At 45.1% G+C, this 19,676-nt stretch overlaps 1 protein-coding gene across 3 annotated transcripts; it reads right to left on the reverse strand.

Annotated features, from left to right (window-relative positions):
- Window positions 1-3,477: 3,477 nt before the first annotated feature.
- ift27 (intraflagellar transport 27 homolog (Chlamydomonas)) lies at window positions 3,478-18,754 on the reverse strand. Of its 3 annotated transcripts, XM_041177828.1 has the most exons (8): window positions 18,604-18,736; window positions 17,377-17,590; window positions 15,909-15,988; window positions 13,204-13,263; window positions 13,034-13,093; window positions 11,860-11,977; window positions 11,649-11,758; window positions 9,527-10,414 (listed from the first exon to the last, which is right to left on the reverse strand). In XM_041177828.1, exons 2-8 carry the CDS (start codon window positions 17,405-17,407, stop codon window positions 10,316-10,318), a joined length of 558 nt encoding a protein of 185 aa, XP_041033762.1. In that variant the 5' UTR covers window positions 17,408-17,590; window positions 18,604-18,736; the 3' UTR covers window positions 9,527-10,315. The 3 variants fall into 3 exon arrangements, with proteins under 3 accessions (XP_041033763.1, XP_041033762.1, XP_041033761.1); XM_041177829.1 differs by lacking the exons at window positions 9,527-10,414; window positions 17,377-17,590 and adding an exon at window positions 3,478-3,804 and having other exon boundaries at window positions 18,604-18,754; XM_041177827.1 differs by lacking the exon at window positions 17,377-17,590 and having other exon boundaries at window positions 18,604-18,754.
- Between the last annotated feature and the right edge of the window lie 922 nt (window positions 18,755-19,676).

Raw genomic sequence — 19,676 nt, forward strand, 5'->3', positions numbered from 1 at the left:
CGAGGGCTTGGGGTGAATTTCTGGCCCTCAGAGGCGACAGCGGCGGAGGGGGGAGTGGGGTGGTGGTGGAGCAAAGACAATGAGCAAAAAAAAAAAATGACATTAGAAGAAATGCTGATGTGTTCTCACCTCCTCCCACATTTCCCGGAGGTGGTTTCTGGGCACTGGTGGCAACTGGCCTGGCAGCAAAGGGAAGCCAATTGAGGTTGTTAATGAAGCAATTAGCAGACGTTCTCCAAGGACGATGGAATTTTACCAGCAGCAGACAGGACCCCCGCAGTATCTGCAGCTCCTCAACTCACAGGAGGCGAGTGAACGACAGGAAATTGGAACACCGTGAAAATAACATGTAATCTGCACGTCAGGGGTGACAGTCAGCAAACCTGAGGTCACCCAGAAAAAGTGGCTTGGATCGCATGATTACCTCCTGGAGGTGGGTGTCACAGGCAGTGCTGGTGGGGAAGAAGTGGTTGCCACTTCCTTGAGTCGTTTCGTGCCTCCACTTTGTCCCACCTTCTCTCGTCCCACGGGGACGTTAGGGAGGGATTAGGAGGGTGGAGACTGGGTGCACGGTCTAGGGCTAAGGGAAGTGAGCTTGGTACACGGGGAACAATGGAGCAGGGCTGGGTGATGGGTGGAGGACAATGCAATGCAGGTAGAGTAAAAAAACAGCCCACAGAATATGGAGCCTAAATGCGAAATTCACAGAGGATGGCATGTGTGCAGAATACAGGATGAGGAGAGTGAAGAAGATAGGAAAAACTTACATTTATATGGAACCATGGAAAAATGATGGCGCAGAAAGTGGTCATTCAGTCCATACAGTGCCTCTCACACCCTCAGAACATCACAAGATGGTCAACAAAGGACTTTTGAAGTGTCGCCACTGTTGTTGCAGAAGCCATTCTGCACATGCAAGATCCCACAAACAACATTATGATAATGACCGGATAATCCGTTTTTTTTTTAAGTGATGGTGGTTGAGGGATCAATGTTTGCCCCAGGACACTGGGGGTAACTCCACATGCCTTCTTCAAAATAATGGCTATGGGATCTTTAACTTCCACCTGAGAGGGGCAGGTTTTGATGGGGTCAAGGCTGGAGGGCATCGGCGAGACATCCTTAGTACTTAGGCTCCGTGCGATTTCAGGCCTAGTGCGTGTAGGTCAAGTGAGGACAGAACTGGACAATGCTATTGTCGACCCCATTCTCCTCACACCCCCACCAGCCCCCCTCCACCACTCTGTCAGCCCCTGGATACAAACCCCACCCCACCCCCCCAACCCCAATTGGAATCTTTCCTTTGAGCTTCACACAGGAATAAGGCGCATTTGGACAAGGTGCAAGGGAGAACAGTCAGCACCTGTGCAACCAGTGCGCCAGGAAAGGGAAAGGTCAGAGAAAATTGGCAGCGATCCACGTCACTTGTTAAGAAAGAAAAATCTGAGAGCACTTTGCATGCTACACATGTATTTAATTTAAAATCAGTTGTTGGAATTTGAGCTCAGAGGGACTGCTAAAGGAATTATCTCATTTATAATGCATGGACCACTCTGCTCGTCAGCATTGTCAGATTGTACTGTATTCCCCCATTCCCCACACTTCACCCCCCTCCCCCGCCCCCCGCACCCCCACCGACCCCTAACCTTCTGCAATTCTCTTTACCGCTCTAGGAACCATTTAAAGACATTTTGGAAGCTGCAGGTTCGAAACTGCAACAGGCTACAGAAAGGAAAATTCTCCCCGGGCTATTCCTGTTTGACTCATATCTCCTCCCAACAGAGTGTGTAGCAAGGCTGTGCTCCCTCAGTGCCATGCATAATACAGAAGTCATTATCAATAATATCAACAACTTGCATTTATATAGGGCCTATAATGCAATAAAACATCCCAAGGCACCCCACAGGGGCACAACTAGCAGAAAAAAACTGACATTGAGCCACGGAGGATGATATTAGGATAGATGGGCAAAAACTTGATCAAAGAGGTAGATTGTAAAGTTTTAACAGGGAGAGGAGCAGAGGTCTAGTGAGGGAATTCCAGAGTTTAGGGCCCAGGCAGTTGGGGCATGGCCACCAATGGTGGAATGACAGAAATCAGAGATCTTCAAGGAGACAGAATTGGAGGAGCATGATTCAGGTGAGAGTGCTACCCACTGAGCCAACATTCAGCCCGTCTATCCAACCTTCTATGAAAACAGCACAGCTTTTTGACTAACTGTCAGGTGTTTGGCTGTATTCATCATGCTTATTTCAGTTCCTGAACCTGGCATTACCAAATTGTGGAGGGTTAACAAGAAATGGAGCTTTGGATTAACCCTTCCTATTCCAATGGGTAGCATTCTTGCCTCTGGGTCAGGTCATCAGTTCAAGTCACACTCCAAAGACTTAAGCCCATAATCCAGACTGACACTCCCTGTGCAGTACTGAGGGAGCACCGCACTCCCAGAGGTACCATATTTCAGATGAGACGTTAGAGTGAAGCCCTTTCTACCCATTCAGGTGGACATAAAAAGGTCCTAAGGCACTATTGTGAAGAAGAGTAGGGGAGTCTTCCTGGTTTCCTGCTGCTTATGCCTCTACCAACATTACTAAGATTATCTGATCATTGCCACATTGCTGGTTGTGGGATCTTGCTATGCACAACTTATATTACAACAGTAGCGACACTTCATTTGGCTCTCATGGTCAAGAAAGGTACCATATATGACCACAACTGGATCCCAATTTGCCACATGTGACTACAGCCAGTCTGTGGTCAATAAGGAAATGGTGCAGAAAGGTAATGGAATCACGAGAATATCTGATCCTCTTCAACAACCAAATCAAAATGACAACAATGTTTAAATGTTCTCATTTATTCTTTTATATTCCACCTGTTTTTAATGGTGTTCCTTTCCATCATCTTTCATCCATCTCCAAACACCATGTGCACCCCCCCCCCCCCCCCCCACCCGGCAGATGAGCAGCTCTGTGTCAATACCACATCCAACCCAGCCCCTCAGAGATACCCAACAACAATCCAACGCACCAAGGGAAGATGGGGAGAACAAAGTCCCTCCCATGTTGCTTTCCTTTCCTAGGGGTGAAAACTCACTGGCAATGTGACACTATGCCACAATGGAATCGGCTGGAACAGGAACTCAGAGCCTAGGGCATTGCAAGGCCCCGATACCGAGCACAGTTTGGTCAGAATTAGACCTCTGACCCATTTTGCCTGTACCTCTGTAGAGAATTTCAAAGGTTTTCCCCTCTCGGGAGCATCAGCATGGAGTGTAAATGCACAGGCACAACTTTAACTCACCATCTTATGAGTGCGGTGAGGAGGGATGAATTGGCTCCACTTTATTCAGCCCCCTCGGTTGGTCACAACAAAGGTTTTTAAAAATTTTCTTTTCCCCATAAATGCCTTTTCTAATCCAAATGTATTTACTTTTTAATAAGGAGCCAATCAAACCAGGTCTTCTTGAGTCAAAGAAAAAGCAAATTTATTAGCTACTAAACCTGAGAAAAAATAATAAAAGACACACACAAATCTCAGAAGTCCAAATAAAAGTTAAAAGGAACATGATTAAGTTCTTTGCTTGTCTTTGAGGCGCAGATTGTTGAACGCTGCGGCTGTTTGAAGTTAGCTGGTTTCTTTTAAATTCTTGGGGTTGAATTGAAGTTCAGGTAACTGCACTTTGCTGGAGACAATCTTAGCTTGAGAGAGAGACGTTTCTTACTGCTTCCTTCAGCAGTTTTTCCACATGACTGCAATGACTTCCATTTCTGGTTTGGCAAAACCAGTTCTTAAACCTCCTGTCTGTATATTCCATGAAAGGAACTCGGTTAACGTGTCTTGCAATCGTTGTTGTAAAACAAGTAATCACATTTCTGATCTTTCATTTCAGAAAGACCGCATTTCAAGATAGTAGAAATCAACAGGAAATGGAGTTATTTCGTCCTCCATAGGAGGTTTGAATGTCTATTGGGTGTGTCTGGCTGGTTAGTAGTTCCCATTGTCTTGACAGAATTACCATTGATTAAAGTCCAGACTTTGCATTTTTAATACCTTTCTTTCAAGAATCCCTTTTTGAAGTGGACCCTGACACCACCCACAACACCCCCCCCCACCCCCCACCCCCACAAGGTGTGAAATTCCATGCAACATGCCAAGACAGTTCTGCAATGCAATCCATATAGGAACGTTCCATAAAAGTGGTCAAGTTACAATACCAGGCATCAGGTAGCCATCTTTGGTCAGTGTCTTTTCTTGTATTTAAAAAAACAGGTCCTCTTTAAACAGTTCAATATGTTTTTGGTTAGCTTGGAAAGTTACAGGTAGATCTCACTCAGTCACAATTTCCCATCGTCATGACAACCACTATAGGTTGATCCAACTTTTCAACCAAGTTATCATAGTATGGAGCACAGAGAAGAGGCTATTCAGCTCATCATGCCTGTGCTAGCTCTTTCCATCCAACCAGTCCCTTTACCTCTGCGCTTTACCCATTTCCCTGCAAATGTTTCCCCTTCAAGTATTTATCCAATTCCCCTTTTGAAAGTTACTATGGAATCTGCTTCCATCGCCCTCTCAGGCAGCGCGTTCCAGATTCTAACATCTCATTGCGGAAACTAAAAATTACTCTAACATTAGCGCCCCTCACCAAACCCCGGCTTTTCTGTCAATTATCTTAAATCTGTGTCCCTCTGATTACCAACCCACGGCCCACTGAAAACAGTTTTTCCTGCTCTCCTCTACCAAAATCCTGATTTTTTGCAAACCTCTTTTAAATCCCGTCTTAACTTTCTATGCTCTGGGGACAACAGTCTCAGCTTCTCCAGTACCTGCCCGTTACTGAGGTCCCGCTACCCTGGAACCATTCTGGTAAATCTCCTCCGCACGCTCTCATAGGCTTTGACATCCTTTCCTAAAGCAAGGCGTCTGGAGTTAGACACAATGCTCCAGCGGAGGCCTAACCAGTGATTGACATAAGCTGGGTAGGGATGCAGAGAATTTGTCAGGGGGTGTCTCAAGAATGCAGTGAGGAGAAAGGGGGGTGTTAAGAGAACAATTATCTCAACAGTGAAGTGCTGCAGTGTCAGTGGGTCAGCGGAGAGGCTTCTCACAGATAGTATGGTTGCATTTAAAAATAACTTTAAAAAAATTATTCTTGTGAGAAACCAGGACACAACAGGGTGAAATCAAGGTGAATTCACAACGCCAAGAAATGGTACAAAAATCAGGATTCTGCTCAACCTTTCTGTGCCAAGTGTTTCTCAATTGTCCCATTGACCTTCCAGGCTGAATCAGGAATTGAGGAGACACATCCTCTGACAAACATTCCACCCTCTCTATTCCCCCTTTCTCCCTCATGCTAACATGCACTGTTGCTTCAGATAAAGCACACTGAGGCATCTCCCACACAGGGAGCTGGCATTCTTGTGCTTTCCTGCAACCCTGCGTGCAATGAACTTAGGCAGTCTCAATCTAGTAGGTCCAGGCATAAAATGACAATAAACTGTCTGTCTCACTCAGACAGGCCACACAATGACTCGTGTGGTTAGCGGAACATTGTCGGACTGGTGCAATAGAAATATATTTTTACAGTGGGGAAGACAAAGGCAGGTTGTTGGCACAGTGTAGAAGAGGTTTACTCTGTAATCCGTGTTGTACCTGCCCTGGGAGTGTTTGATGGGGACAGTGTAGTGGGAGTTTTACTCCGTATCTAATCCCGTGCTGTACCTGTCCTGGGAGTGTTTGATGGGGACAGTGTAGAGGGAGTTTTACTCCGTATCTAACCCCGTGCTATACCTGTCCTGGGACTGTTTGATGGAGACAGTGTAGAGGGAGCTTTACTCTGTATCTAACCCTGTGCTGTACCTGCCCTGCGAGTGTTTGATGGGTTAGCATTTCCATTTAAAATAAGGGACAAAGGAATCGTACACAAGCGGGTTATGTGATTGTTCCCTGCTGTCCACATAGGGTAATTTCAAGGCCTGTATTTATTGAAGCTTCTGTGTGTGGGGGCGTTGCTGTTTTAAAGCTTTGCCCTTGTGGTCACCCAGAGCTTAAAGTATGCTCTTTGCTGCCATCTAGAGGTCGTCCTCAAACTGCCCCATTCAAAACCACACAATTAGAACGATTTGCTGGTTGCCTTGCCTACTCTCCTGAAGGCACTGACACAAAACAGGAACATAGTCCCACAGCCAATGGTAAACCACAGTCCCTCACCTGGGCAGCCACCATCTACAGAGGCTCCACGTCAACCATCAGCAGATAACCTAACCACCAAAGAGGAATAGAAGAATCAACAATGCAGTTATCATCCCATATCCCGCTTCCCTGCAAAGCTCCTGCTGCCTAGTGAATGGGATCGCTTGGCTGCTTTGACCATTCCCATTCCTGGAATTGCAACTCCCTCTACACTGTCCCCATCAAACACTCCCAGGACTCAAAGCAGGCCAGGGAGTGCACCTTAGCTCTGTACCCCACAACCTAGTGCAGGTTTGTGTATCTGTACCTCCAGGTTCCTCTGTTCCTCTACCCTTATTTTCCAGGGAGTATGGGGCCTCCTTTATGTTCCCGCAAAAAGTACTATGTCACACTCGTCTATATTGAAGTTAATTTTCCATTTACATGACAATTCTGCAAGTCTGTTTTTCAGTATTGTCTCACACTCCTCCGCTGTATTAACTAAACCTCTCAATTTCCTGTCAGCCCCAAATTTTGAAATTTTAAATTTGCACTTCCAATTCCCGAGTCTAATTTGTTCATAAGTGATGAACAGTGGTCCCAGCACCAAGCGCTGAGCAACATTAACCTTCCCCATTTGCCAAAGAGAACAAAGAGCAATTACATATATAGTATAGCAACAGACCATTCAGCCCAGTTAGTCAATATTTTCCACACGGGTCTCCTCCCATTCTATCTGGCCCATCTCAGCCTTTCAGCATTATCTTTCTCCTCCCTTTTCTCTCAGGTATTTATTCTTCTAGTTTCCTTTTGAAAGCATCCAAGCTCTTTGCCTCAACCACTTCTGACAACTGCAAATTCCACATTCTAACCACTCTCTGAGGAAATAAATTTCACCTTATCTCCCTATTAGATTTATTAATAAGTAACTTGCATTTATGGCTCCTGAGTTTGAATTCTCACACAAGTGAAAACATCCTCTCTATATCTACCCAGTTCAACACATTCATCATTTTAAGAAGCTCTATCAGCTCTCCTCTAAATCTCGCTTTCACTAAAGGAAAAAGGCCCAACCTGTTCAATCTTTCCGATAGTTGTAATCACTCAGTTCTAGCACGATCCTTGTAAAATCTTATGTTTTTTCCAGTGCTTCTATATTCTTTCTCCAGTATGACCAGGACTGCATACAGTACTCTAAGTGCATCCAGACCAGGGCCTTATACAAGTGTAATGTAACTCCATGACTTTTGAATGCTATAACTCTCAAATTAAATCCTAATGATTTGTTAGTGGCTTTAATTGCTTTGCAAAGTTGGAAGGCAGATAAATTTTATTTTGTTTGAAAGGTTCTGTCTATGCTTGGTCTGCCAGCTTCTATACAACCCCTTCCCCAAGAAGAGTGATTGCAGGAAAGCACAATGCTGCTCACAGTACAACCTACTCACTGCACTAATCATGGCTTCAAATCTGATACACCTCACTCTAGGTGCTTCCCTCTCCCAAAGGTGAGCCAAGCTGGGGTGCGATCCCACATGGGGCAAGGTACCAATGTTCCCTCTAAATTTGCTTTGTTGTGCTTAGAGTATTTATTGCAATGTACGGTACCATTGATTTTTTTTTTGTACAGCTGTCCACATGTAGTATTTTACATGAAAGAACTCCAGGAGCCTGCATGGTACCTTACAGTTTGCTGTATGAAGTCACACAAATCCAGCTTAGCAGAATGATTGCTAGTTACCCTCTGATACCTCACTCAAGTTGCCATTCGCCGCAAGAGGGTCTAAAAAGCTCAGTGAGTTAGTCATTTCGATGGATATCACAGCCAAACCTGATCCTGCTATGCATACATGGGCAACTTAGGCAGCGATCACTGTGCAGTGATCAAAAGCAGGAACCCTGCCTGATTTCCCTCTCTCTCTGACCCAGGGATCACTGTTCAGTGATCAGGAACAGCAACCCTGGCTGATAGCCCCTCTCTCTAAACCAGGGCTCACTGTGCAGTGAGCAGGAACGGGAACCCTGGTTGATTTCCCCTCTCTCTAACCCAGGAATCACTGTGCAGTGATCAGAAGAAGGAGCCCTGGCTGATATCCCTTCTCTCTCTAATCCAGGGCTCACTGTGCAGTGATCAGGAACGGGAACCCTGGCTAGCTTTTCTTTTCCCTCTTTATAATCCCAGATTCTAGCTGCTGCTGATCCAGCCAAGCCTGCACATCCCCAAATTCCTTCGCCCTGTCATTGGAGGAGGAGCCTCCAACCGTCTAGGACCTAAGTTCTAGAATCTGTACCCTAAACCTCTCCATCTTGGTCTCCTCCAGTTTAAGATGCGCCTTAAAACCCAAAGTTTTGACTAAGCATTTGATCACCTGTCCTAAAAATCTTCTTCTTTGGCTCAGTGTCAATTTTTATTTGATAACAAAAACAGCTTCCTGTGAAGCGCTTTTTTTACTTCATTAAAGATGCTGTTTAATGTGAATTGTTACTGGTTACCCTGCTGCCTTGGCACTGACAAGGGATGGAAGCTGGGTGCAATCTAGAGCTGGCTAACAAAATGGCAGAGCAGCTCAATAGGCCAAATGGCCCAGTTCTCTTCCTATGTATCTATACAGGAATTGGCTTCTTTAGCTTGTCATCAGTGACAGGATTACATGCTGGCAACCAAACCTATATTTAAACTGGCAAGCTGTCCCACTCCACAATATTGATTTTGAGCGTCTTAATCTGTGCATCATGATCAATAAGATATTCTGACAGAAAGTCTTTTAATTTTTCTAAAACAGTAATATTTTTGGCTTGCAGGAGAGCAGTGTGCTCCAACCAACTGGTACCCTCTGCTGTTTTCACCCCTCAATGCAGGTTTATCCAAAGGCATATTGGGGAAATGAGAGCTGAGACACATCCTGAGGACAGACCCTGTATTTCAAACTCTGTTCTAAGGAACTAAAGCCCACAGCCTTCCATTTAAACAGCCTAAACTAGCCTCTCTGAGCACGGCTGCAATTGTTAAATACGACAATGTCCACAGCTTAGTGACAGGATGTGTTAACCCTCGGAGTGCCACTGTAGCATCTCCCAGCAGTTTCTCCCAGCAGAACATAATGAATACAATGGATCTGGCTAACAGCCGAATGTAAAAGCTCCCATGGCACTGTTTCAAAGAGCATTCTCCCCGGTGTCCTGACCAATATTTATCCCTCAACCAACATCAAAGTACTTAATTGGCTGTAAAATGCACCAGGGTGTCCCGAGGTTGCTACAGAAATGCAAGTTCATCATTTTTAAAAATATTCCAAAAAAGAAAATTGTTTTGTTTAAAAATGTGAAGAGCATCACAGCTAAGCAAATGTTGTGAGGTGGATTTTTTTTAATAAACAGCTTTGCAAAGATAAAGTTACTCCACAGAACTGGGCCAGGTGCTTTAAGAATAATAACACAGCAACAACTGATGGAACGAGCTTCTCCCTCCGCTCTGCGAGTCAGAGAATGCCGAAAATCAGAATCTTATTGCCTGCATTGGCCGTGGGACACAGACAGAAAACAGTTGCATAATAAGCTGAGTTACTTTACAGGAAACCCTTCCCCAACTGTTGCAGGGATCCCACCACCCCCCCATTGTTCCCACTTAAACTGAAGGTTTGTACTGGCCTCCCAGTGCTGCTTAAAATGCAGCACCTTGTGTCTGTTGCTGCAGTGGATCATGTGGCACTGTTTCCAGATGCATCTTCCGTTTGGCCAATGGTATAGAGTCAGAGAAAGAAAGAGAGACAGACAGGGAGAGACAGAGAAAGTCAGAGACACAGAGGGAGCAGGAACCCTGGATGATTTTGCCTCTCTAACCCAGTGTACAGTGAACAGGAACAGAGAAGGAGAGACACACAGACAGAGAGAGAGAGACAGACAGACAGACACAAAAGAGACGCAGAGAGGCAGAGTGTTGCCCAGCTCAGACCAGGGTAGGATGGGTCAGAGGTGTGGATGGAAGAGTCAATGCAGAATGCTACACTCTGGCGAAGGCAAGAGTTGGTATGCCAGGGGTGCCTTCTTGTAGTTTATGGTCGAGTGTGGTTTCAGTTATAATGCACACACTCTGCAGGGCTGAGAGAGGGGGTGACATGTTCCTGCCTGCAAGGGGACATGGTCACACAATGGATCGGATGTGTTCTAACTTGTCCTCATACATCCGGTGAAACACTCTGGCCAAACTCTGAAATGGAGCGTCGCAGTTCTCCATTTCTTTCTGCAAAATAACACAGAATGAAAGATGGTGAAGCTAAAGGCCAAAGTACAACAAGCAGCCCAATCAACCGCCCACAGCCCAATCAACCACAGTCCAATCACCTTCAGCCTCACTAACGATATACACAATTCGCTATCAAATCCTTGTCCATTCTAATCCCGTCAAGTCGATGTTCTGCACCTTATTATACACAAGTCTCTCATTTTTACTTCTTATGGTTTACATTCAGTTTTTACGTCTATATAACTATTCGGTTCAATGTTTTCCCTCCAGCTCATTCAAAGGAGTCTCAGTATTGGTTACACGCTCAGCGCAATCATGTTACACAGTTCACAAACAGTGTGACAACTGGTTGGGTGAGGGGTAACAGGAAGTATCTGAGTCACGGCCTTGAGTGGGAAGCCATGCTGATGTATTTTATACACTAAGACTGGTTACAGTGACAGGCGACTGTCACCCTGACTGAGCGCAGCCACTTCAGTACACACTGCAGCTAGAACAAGGTCCCTCCTGGTCTAATGGTTCAGGACACTCAGCAAATAAGAAGGGCTCTTAACCTCAGCAGTTGTTATTTCTTACCCATTGTAGCTATGACAGCTGTGTCCCAGTGGGTAACACTCTCGAACTCAAATCCTTCTGATTCAGGCAAGTTCCACTTCAGGAGCTGGAGCATAAAGTCCAGACTAGCATTCCTTATTCAGTACTGAGGGATTACCACACTGTTAGAGAGTTAGTACCAAGGCAGCATTGACCGTCAGAGGGTCAGCACTGAAAGAGTCTTACATTGTCCGAAGTGCAGTACCAAGAGTGCTGCAGTTTCAGACGAGGCATTTTTCGGATGAGACATTAAACCAAGGCTCTACGAGATGGGCGTTAAAAAGTCTCCCAGCATTTTTTTGAAGAAATTCGGGGAGATTTCCCTGGTTACCTGTCCAATATTTATTTCTTGACCAATGCCATTATCACATGGCTTTTTGTGGGAGCTTGCTGTGCAAATTGGTAACTGTGTTTCTCACATTACAACAGTGGCTACACTTCAAAAAGTGCTTTATTGGCTGTAAAACGCTTTGAGGAGTCCGAAGATGTAGAAAGACACTCCATGCTTTTGCTGAAAGTCTCTGTCTCACTTCTAGACTGACTGTGAGATACCAGGTGTTTCTCAGGCTGGCAAGTCGATGCAATGGGGAGGAGGAGAAACAGAAAGAGAAAAAGTTGAGATTATCCCTTCACTTACTGCAGAGGTCTCAAAGTACTCCAGGCCCTGGCTCACTGCCCATTCCTGTGCCTGGGTGTACTCCACAGCACGCCTGCAGGCTAGGTCCATCTTATTGCCCACAAGGACTCCTGCAAACCAATCAAAGGCAATGACTGGTTGAGGTACCAAATTCACTGTGCAACTTTCCTACATTCTACAATGACATTCTCAGAGCCAGAGGAGCACTGACCTGCCAGCTGGCCACTGGGGGCTTGTGCTCGTGCCCTTTCCAGCCACTTTGTACAACTGTTGAACGTTGCCTCATTGGTGATGTCATACACAAGGCAAATGGCAGCCGCAAGCTCCCACTGTTTAAATGGAGAAAACGCAAGGTTTAAAAAAAGCAAGAGAACGTGCACTTTATCCCTGTTGTAGGCTCTGGGGGTTCACAAAGGCTCTGATCAGCTGAGAGTAGTCTTAAAGGCTCAGCTTCCATTTCAACACAATATCCAAGTCAGAGAGGCTGACGGCAAGTTCCAAATTCACCAGAAAGACACAACACAGCAACACAAAGAAAAAAAACGCTAGGCAGAGCTTTCAACTTCCTGAATGAATGATCCAGAGAACGTGAGTTCATTATCCCACTGCTTCAGTTTGAGAATTTGAATTTGGCTTTATAGGAATCAGTGAAAGTTACCAGAAAGCTGTTGAATTATCATAAAAAGGAAGAAAACATGCCTACATCAGTGTAACGTACACACTTAAAACTTCAGCAACCATGTAAAATGCGTGATATCAAATCAGGCGCCCATTCTGCCACTCACCTGAAGGCAGGCTGGTATGGGACTGGAGTCAGATATAGGCCTGCCCAGATAATGTTGGCAGGTTTTCTTTCTTAAAGTGATTTTTACAACCATGGGATGACTTTTACCTATTCCTTTATAACCAAGCTCAACTTATCAAACTGCCACAGTAGGATTTGAACTCACTTTCTCTGCATTACTAGTTCAGTAACAGCTTCTTAGGCAATCCCCTGGGATCAAGGATGACTTGCTTCCATGGTACTGAGATGGCTGATAGGTCCAGTGCAGGGGGCAGGTGATGCTTGAAGGGTTTGGTTAGATGGGGTGTACTCTCTCTTGACACTTCGACTTGGCCTCTGTGTGTTCTTGTTTAATAACAGAGTCACTACACCTCAAAACTGGGAGAGTCAGCCCTGGGTATGCTTTTTCACACAGCCTAGCCGTCAGTTTCAGAGTAGCGTTGGCAGAGGACTGACAGTAAATGATCCTACCTGCCCTTGCTGGTATGGATAGTGGGCATGTCCTACTGAGAGGTGTAGATTAAAGGACAAAATAATTCAAAGAATGAATGACAGAGCCTAAGCCTCTGCAGAAAACAAACCTACTAGTTGATCTCCGTACCTGGCTTTCCACCATGTCATAGAAGATTTCTTTTCCTGAAGAATCGAATATGAAGAGTTCCTGGAGACAGGGAAGGTAAGGGAACACAATTAATCAACATCGACGCGCTGAAAGTCTCTCGGAATTCACACTCAAACAGAATGATGACATGCACTTTTTTAAACACTCACCACGCTGTCAGGGGTGTCTGGAATGGGGACTGGATTAACAAAGACTTCCACTCCAGTTGTCTAGACAGGATAAAGAGAGTTAGTACCACTCTCAGACCCACATCCTCTGTAACCTCACTAACTAAGCTTCCTGCTCGTAAGATTCAAACCTGACCAAACTCCCAAAAAATGGAATTCAAAGATTGGGGTGTCGAACACGATGAAATCTAGAAATATCAGTTCTGGCGTCCTACAGTTGTGGTGTGACGCTTGCGGCCACCATCCCGACTGGTGCACAGAACACTCCATCTCCTAACGGCCAGGATTCACATTCAGTAGCCCCTTGCCTTGTATAGACAGTTGAACAAGAATCAATGGGGTAGCAGCTATCACACAAGATCTCTGTTGAGTAAGTTTATGAAGATCATCGTAGGAACATGGGATTCAGCCCCTTGAGCCTGCCACACCATTCAATTAGATCATAACTGATCTCCACAACTCCATTTAATCACCTTTGCTCCATATCCCTCATACCTTTACTCAACAAAAATCTATCCATCTCAGTCCTGAAAGCTCCAGCTGGCCCCTAGCAATTACAGCCTTCTGGGGAGGGAAAAGCGTTTCAGATTCCCACTACCCTTTGTGTGAAAATGTGCTTCTTGATTTCACTCCTCAATAGCCTATTGCTGATTTTAAGGGTAAATGTGTGTCAAAAAATAAAAACAAAAAAACTGCGGATGCTGGAAATCCAAAACAAAAACAGAATTACCTGGAAAAACTCAGCAGGTCTGGCAGCATCGGCGGAGAAGAAAAGAGTTGACGTTTCGAGTCCTCATGACCCTTCGACAGTTCTGTCGAAGGGTCATGAGGACTCGAAACGTCAACTCTTTTCTTCTCCGCCGATGCTGCCAGATCTGCTGAGTTTTTCCAGGTAATTCTGTTTTTGTTTTAAATGTATGTGTTGGCATCCTTCCATCTATAAGAGATGACGATATGCAGCAAACAATCCTTTTAGGTGGGAAGGTATTTATTTGGTGCACCTTCACTGATGGCTGTGAGGGCCAATCCTTGAAAGGGAGATTCTTCCACAAGTGCTGCACATGAAGCTGCCAAGTGATTTTGTGGGTTGCCAAGCTGCTGGTCATCGTGGTGGTGCACATCAGCCCCAGGAGACATCACCATTTCTCCCTTTGGCCAGCTATAGTCAGGTGGGATAGTCAATGTCTAGGACCTTCATGTCTTACTTGCAAGCATCCTTGAAGTGGAGCTTTGGGCATCCCACTGGTCGCCTGCTTCCAGCTATCTCGCCAAACAGAAGTTTTAAGATTTAAGAATGTTGGGATTATGTCCCCTTGTCTGTGTTTCCCCACAAGGGAATAGTTCCTCCCTATCTATCAAAACCCTTTGTCACTTTAAACACCTTGACTAGATCACACCTCAAAACTTCTAAACGCAAAAGAATATAACCCAAGTTCATACAAAATGGCCTCCTAATGTAACCCTTTAAGCCTTGGTATCAAGTTTATTATTCACTGTTAAATTAAAATTCCTCTGAGATTGTTTGGCCCAATATTGTGTTATAATTCCTTCCCCAAACGGTGTGTACTACCTCGCAGGTAGTTTCTAAAACCTGAATTTAGGGAAAAGTCTAGAAAAATCAGAAAGTAAATGAGTCAGATTAACTGCAAGCTTGTTTGGAAGCTCTCAACCAAAACAGAGCATATAATCTCAGCAAAGAAACCTTGATGGTTCAGATCACAAGATCGACACAAATGAAGATAAGCCTCTTTTATTCTAGATCATTACTCTAGTCATTCCTCTTGAAGGACTGTAACAATGTCCAGAATGGTGCTAGCATTTCTGTCTCCCTCCACAACTCCACTTTGAGTCCGCTCCATATCCCGATCATTCCATATGAAACACACGCTGTGTTCTGTTCTTCCATCACCTCCTTGTGCTTGCTGACCTACTCTGGTTCCCGGTCCTACAATGCCTCAATCTTAAATTTTATGTCCTTGTTTTCAAATCCTACCATGTCTTCGTCTTCTCCCTATCTTTGTAACCTCCTCCAGCTTCCAAATTCACTGCACTCTTCCAATTCTGGTCTCTTGCGCATCCCCGATTTTAATCACTCCACCATTGCCAGCCATGCCTTCAGCTGCCTGGATCCTACCTCTCCCTAAGCCTCTCCACATCTCACTCCTCCTTTAAGATGGTCCTTAAAAGCTACCTCTTTGACCAAGCTTTTGCTCATGTATCCTAAATCACTTTATGTAGCTCAGTGTCAAATGCTGCTGTGAAGTGCCTTGGGGACATTATACTAATGTTAAAGGCACTATATAAATGCAAGTTGTTGCTGTAAAGTAACAATTTTTAAAATTCATTTTCAGAACGTGGTCATCACTGGCGAGGCTGGCTTTCATTGTCCAGTTACCTTTCTTGTATAAAGGCAAAAAACTGCAGATGCTGGAAATCCAAAACAAAAACAAAAATACCTGGAAAATCTCAGCAGGTCTAGCAGCATCTGCGGAGAGGAGCAGGGTCATTCAGACTCAAAACGTTAACTGTGCTCCTCTCCGCAGATGCTGCCAGACCTGCTTAGTCTTTCCAGGTATTTTTGTTTTTGTTACCTTTCTTATTTACTCTTTACGTACCTCTGCAATATCTCATAAACCTTTCTACAACCTCCTTTCAAGGTTGAATTATTGCTCAATGGACGGACATACCAGGGTATAATTTTTCAGAAAGTGAGCACTTTCGCTGCGAAACACATGCACCAGCGCACTCTTCCCAACAGTGGAGTCACCTGGAAAAAATTGAGTAAAAGAAGAGCGTTGTGAGTGGAGAGCCAGGAAACACAGACAAACACTACACCACAACACAGATCCAACTGGTGCCTCCGCTGGTGTAACGGTTGTGTGACTGGGCTGGACTGATAATCCAGAGGGTTTCTTCTAACAATCCAATATGAGCCAGAGTTCAAATCTCACCATGTTTGAGAATTTGAATTTAGCTTTAGAAATAGGGAATTACAAACTTTGCATCAGTGGAAGTCAGGCAGTCACACGAACTGATAAAAGTCATCGACCTGAAACGTTAACTGTCTTTCTCTCCACAGATGCTGCCTAACCTGCTGAGTATTTCCACCGTTTTCTGTTTTTATTATAGGTCACAAGAATGCAACTGGTACACTAGTGTCCCTTTAGGGAAGGAAACCTGCTGTCCTTACCCAGTCTGGGCTTTCAAACCCCAACACAATCAACTCTTAACCGTCTTCCAAGCTGGTTTAAGCTCATCACCACCTTCTCAAGGAACTATGGATCGGCAATATTTACCAACCTTGCCAGCAACACCACCTCCAAAAATTTATTTTTCTTTAAGTTATTGAGTGAAATGGCCAGTTTGGAATTAAGTCAGAGATATCTCACCCTGGTCGGGACCAGGTAAGCAATATGGTGAGATGAATTAGGGTGGGAGGAGGTAAGAAGCATAAACACCAGCAGCTTTTGTGTTGTGAAATATTATGTACCGTAATTCTACTGCACTACACAAGGTAACTTTCGCTTTTCTTCCCACTTTCCTGAAGCTGCTGACACTGCTTCAATCGACAGGTAGGTGCCAACAGCCACTCTTACTGTGTCTAAGTCACCATTCTTCATAGTATAAGCCCAAAGGGCAGGCAATGTCAGCAGGGATTTTCCAGGAGGCACTGTCTGGTGGGTCAGCATTCTGCTCAGCAGAGAGTTCTTGGAAAGCGAAACTTTCGCTGGAAAGCAGTAAGCGTCAGTTCAGCATTAGCCGATGCTGATGCTCAGGCTTTCAGGACTGCATGAAGTGAAAACAGAGGCAAGGCACTCAAAGATCAAAATACATTTGCACACTCTACTTCTCATCTTAACCATTTGACCCACAAAACACACAAGGTTGAAGTCAACAGGTGTCAGCATGCGAACATGAGTATTGAGATCACATAACCAACGACATTGTCTATTACTCATGTTTTATTTACTGTTTAAGAAACACAATTAGCCAAATCTGAATTTCCAATTAGCCGCAGGCTTTTCAGGTCAGCTCTGAAAATCTGATTGCACAATTTGAAGAGAAGGGGAGTTTGTCTATTGTCTGAGATAATGTGGTTCAGGAGAGCTAAGGGAAGAGGGGGAATGAAGAAAGCTGTGGGGGGCCATTATTAACCTTTTGCCAGTTTTCCAGGCATAGCTCCCATCCATTCGATTTCAGTCACAAACAAACCGTTTTTCAAGGCAGAGAATGTAGACAGTAACCTGTAACTCAGTGGGATGCACTCTCACCTCAGGGTCAGAGTCATTGTTCTGCCAATATTTATTCCTCAATTAAGATCACGAAAGAAGATGGATTACCCAGACATTATCATCTTGCTAGTTGCTTCCTACATTATAACAGGCCACAAAAATTTTAATGTATTTCATTGGTAAAGCGTTCTGGGAAATTCTGAGGTTGTGAAAGGCACTACAGAAATGCAAGGAATGGATTCCACTCTGAAACTTGAACATGGAATTCAGGCACTTTGAGTGCCAGCACTGAAGGAGTGCTGCACTGTCAGGAGCCAGTGCTGAGGGAGCGCTGCACTGTTGGAGGAGCAGTACTGAGGAAGCTTCACACTCGCAGAAGTTCAGTACTGAGGGAGTGCTACACTATCAGAAGGCCAGTACTGAGGCAGCTCCGCACTGTGGGAGGGGCAGTACTGAGTGAGCACCGCGCTGTCGGAGCATCAGTACTGAGGGAGCACTGCATTGTTGAATGACAGTACTGAGGGAGCTCCACACTGTCGGGATGGCAGTACTGAGGGAGTGGCACACTGTCAGAGGGGCAGTACCGAGGGACTGGCACAGTCAGAGGGGCAGTACCAAGGGAGTGGCACACTGTCAGAGGGGCAGTACCATGGGAGCGCCAAGCTGTCAGAGGTGCTACCCTTTGGATGAAACATTAACTAAAAGATCAGTATACCCTCTCAGTTGGGTGTAAAAAGGTCCCACGGCCACTATATTAAGAACAGCAATTGTGATGAAATTGGTGCCTAGTTTATGCAATGTCTTCTTCTCTGGTGTCCCTGGCCAATATTCACCCCTCAACTGACATCACACAAAAGAACCACCTCATTATCAGGGCTAGCAGGAGCTGGATCTCGGTGTGGCTAAACAGAAAGACTTGCATTTCGATGGGGATCACCTGAGGTTGCGAAAGGCACCAAAGTGCTTTACAGCCAATAAAGTATAGAAGGTTTCACATTGCTGCTTTGTGGGATCTTGCTGTGCGCCGTTTGGCTGCTGCACCTCCTGAATTACAACCGTGGCTGCGAGGCGCTCTGTACCGTCCTGGGAAGGTGACGGGCGCTAAGGCAACGTAAGGCCTGCCTCTCCCCTCCCCCCTTCACCCACTCACCTGCCAGCACACATTTGGCTCGCAGTTTCACCATGGCTCCCGCTTGGTCACTAAACCCATTAACTGGTGAACTGCATCAATAATAACCTGGTAATCCTACCCCCCACCCCCCCCCCTCCAGCCTCAGCTACTGCAGGCCGCTGGCCGCCATTAGCCGCTCCTTGGTTACAGCTCCCTAGCAACACGGGGTCTCCCCTCCGCACTCATCCCATTGGTTGCCGCGCCTGCCGGCAATTAGAATTGGTCGCTACGCCGTCAATCAGGCTTCCCTTTCGTTTGATTGGGCGGAGCGGCTGTCAATCAAAACGTCACTTCTGCCAGTAGTAGGGAGGAGGTACTCTTTCAAATAGCTGGGATTGGGATGGGGATAATTAGCAATGTTATTTTAAAGCATAAAAATATTTCCTAATGCTGCTGTAATTATATTTTCAATTCTAAATAATTTGGTGTTCAGCATTCCATTTTTTCTGTCAGGCATTTTATGTTCACTTGGCTTGACCTCAATGGGTAAAATAGATGGTGGCTCAATATGGTTTCTAAACTGGAAGATCTACAATTGACATGACTTTCTCAGAAAACAAAAACAGAATTACCTGGAAAAACTCAGCAGGTCTGGCAGCATCGGCGGAGAAGAAAAGAGTTGACGTTTCGAGTCCTCATGACCCTTCGACAGAACTTGAGTTCGAGTCCAGGAAAGAGCTGAAATATAAACTGGTTTAAGGTGTGTGTGTGGGGGGCGGAGAGATAGAGAGAGAGAGAGAGAGGTGGAGGGGGGGGGGTGGTTGTAGGGACAAACAAGCAGTGATAGAAGCAGATCATCAAAAGATGTCAACGACAATAGTACAATAGAACACATAGTTGTTAAAGTTAAAGTTGGTGATATTATCTAAACGAATGTGCTAATTAAGAATGGATGGTAGGGCACTCAAGGTATAGCTCTAGTGGGTTTTTTTTATAATGGAAATAGGTGGGAAAAGGAAAATCTTTATAATTTATTGGAAAAAAAAGGAAGGGGGAAACAGAAAGGAGGTGGGGATGGGGAGGGAGCTCACGACCTAAAGTTGTTGAATTCA

This window comes from Carcharodon carcharias, chromosome 31, assembly GCF_017639515.1.
Source record: "Carcharodon carcharias isolate sCarCar2 chromosome 31, sCarCar2.pri, whole genome shotgun sequence".
NCBI classification, from domain to species: Eukaryota; Metazoa; Chordata; class Chondrichthyes; order Lamniformes; family Lamnidae; genus Carcharodon; species Carcharodon carcharias.

What these genes read in the sequence shown, in the direction of transcription:
- ift27 (XM_041177827.1), bottom strand. Translation starts at nt 18,637, where the DNA reads ATGGTGAAACTGCGAGCCAAATGTGTGCTGGCAG. An exon ending in ATGACATGGTGGAAAGCCAG is followed by an intron (nt 11,978 to 13,033) that starts GTACGGAGATCA and finishes CCATTTAAACAG; the next exon opens with TGGGAGCTTGCGGCTGCCAT. An exon ending in AGTACTTTGAGACCTCTGCA is followed by an intron (nt 10,415 to 11,648) that starts GTAAGTGAAGGG and finishes GTTATTTTGCAG; the next exon opens with AAAGAAATGGAGAACTGCGA.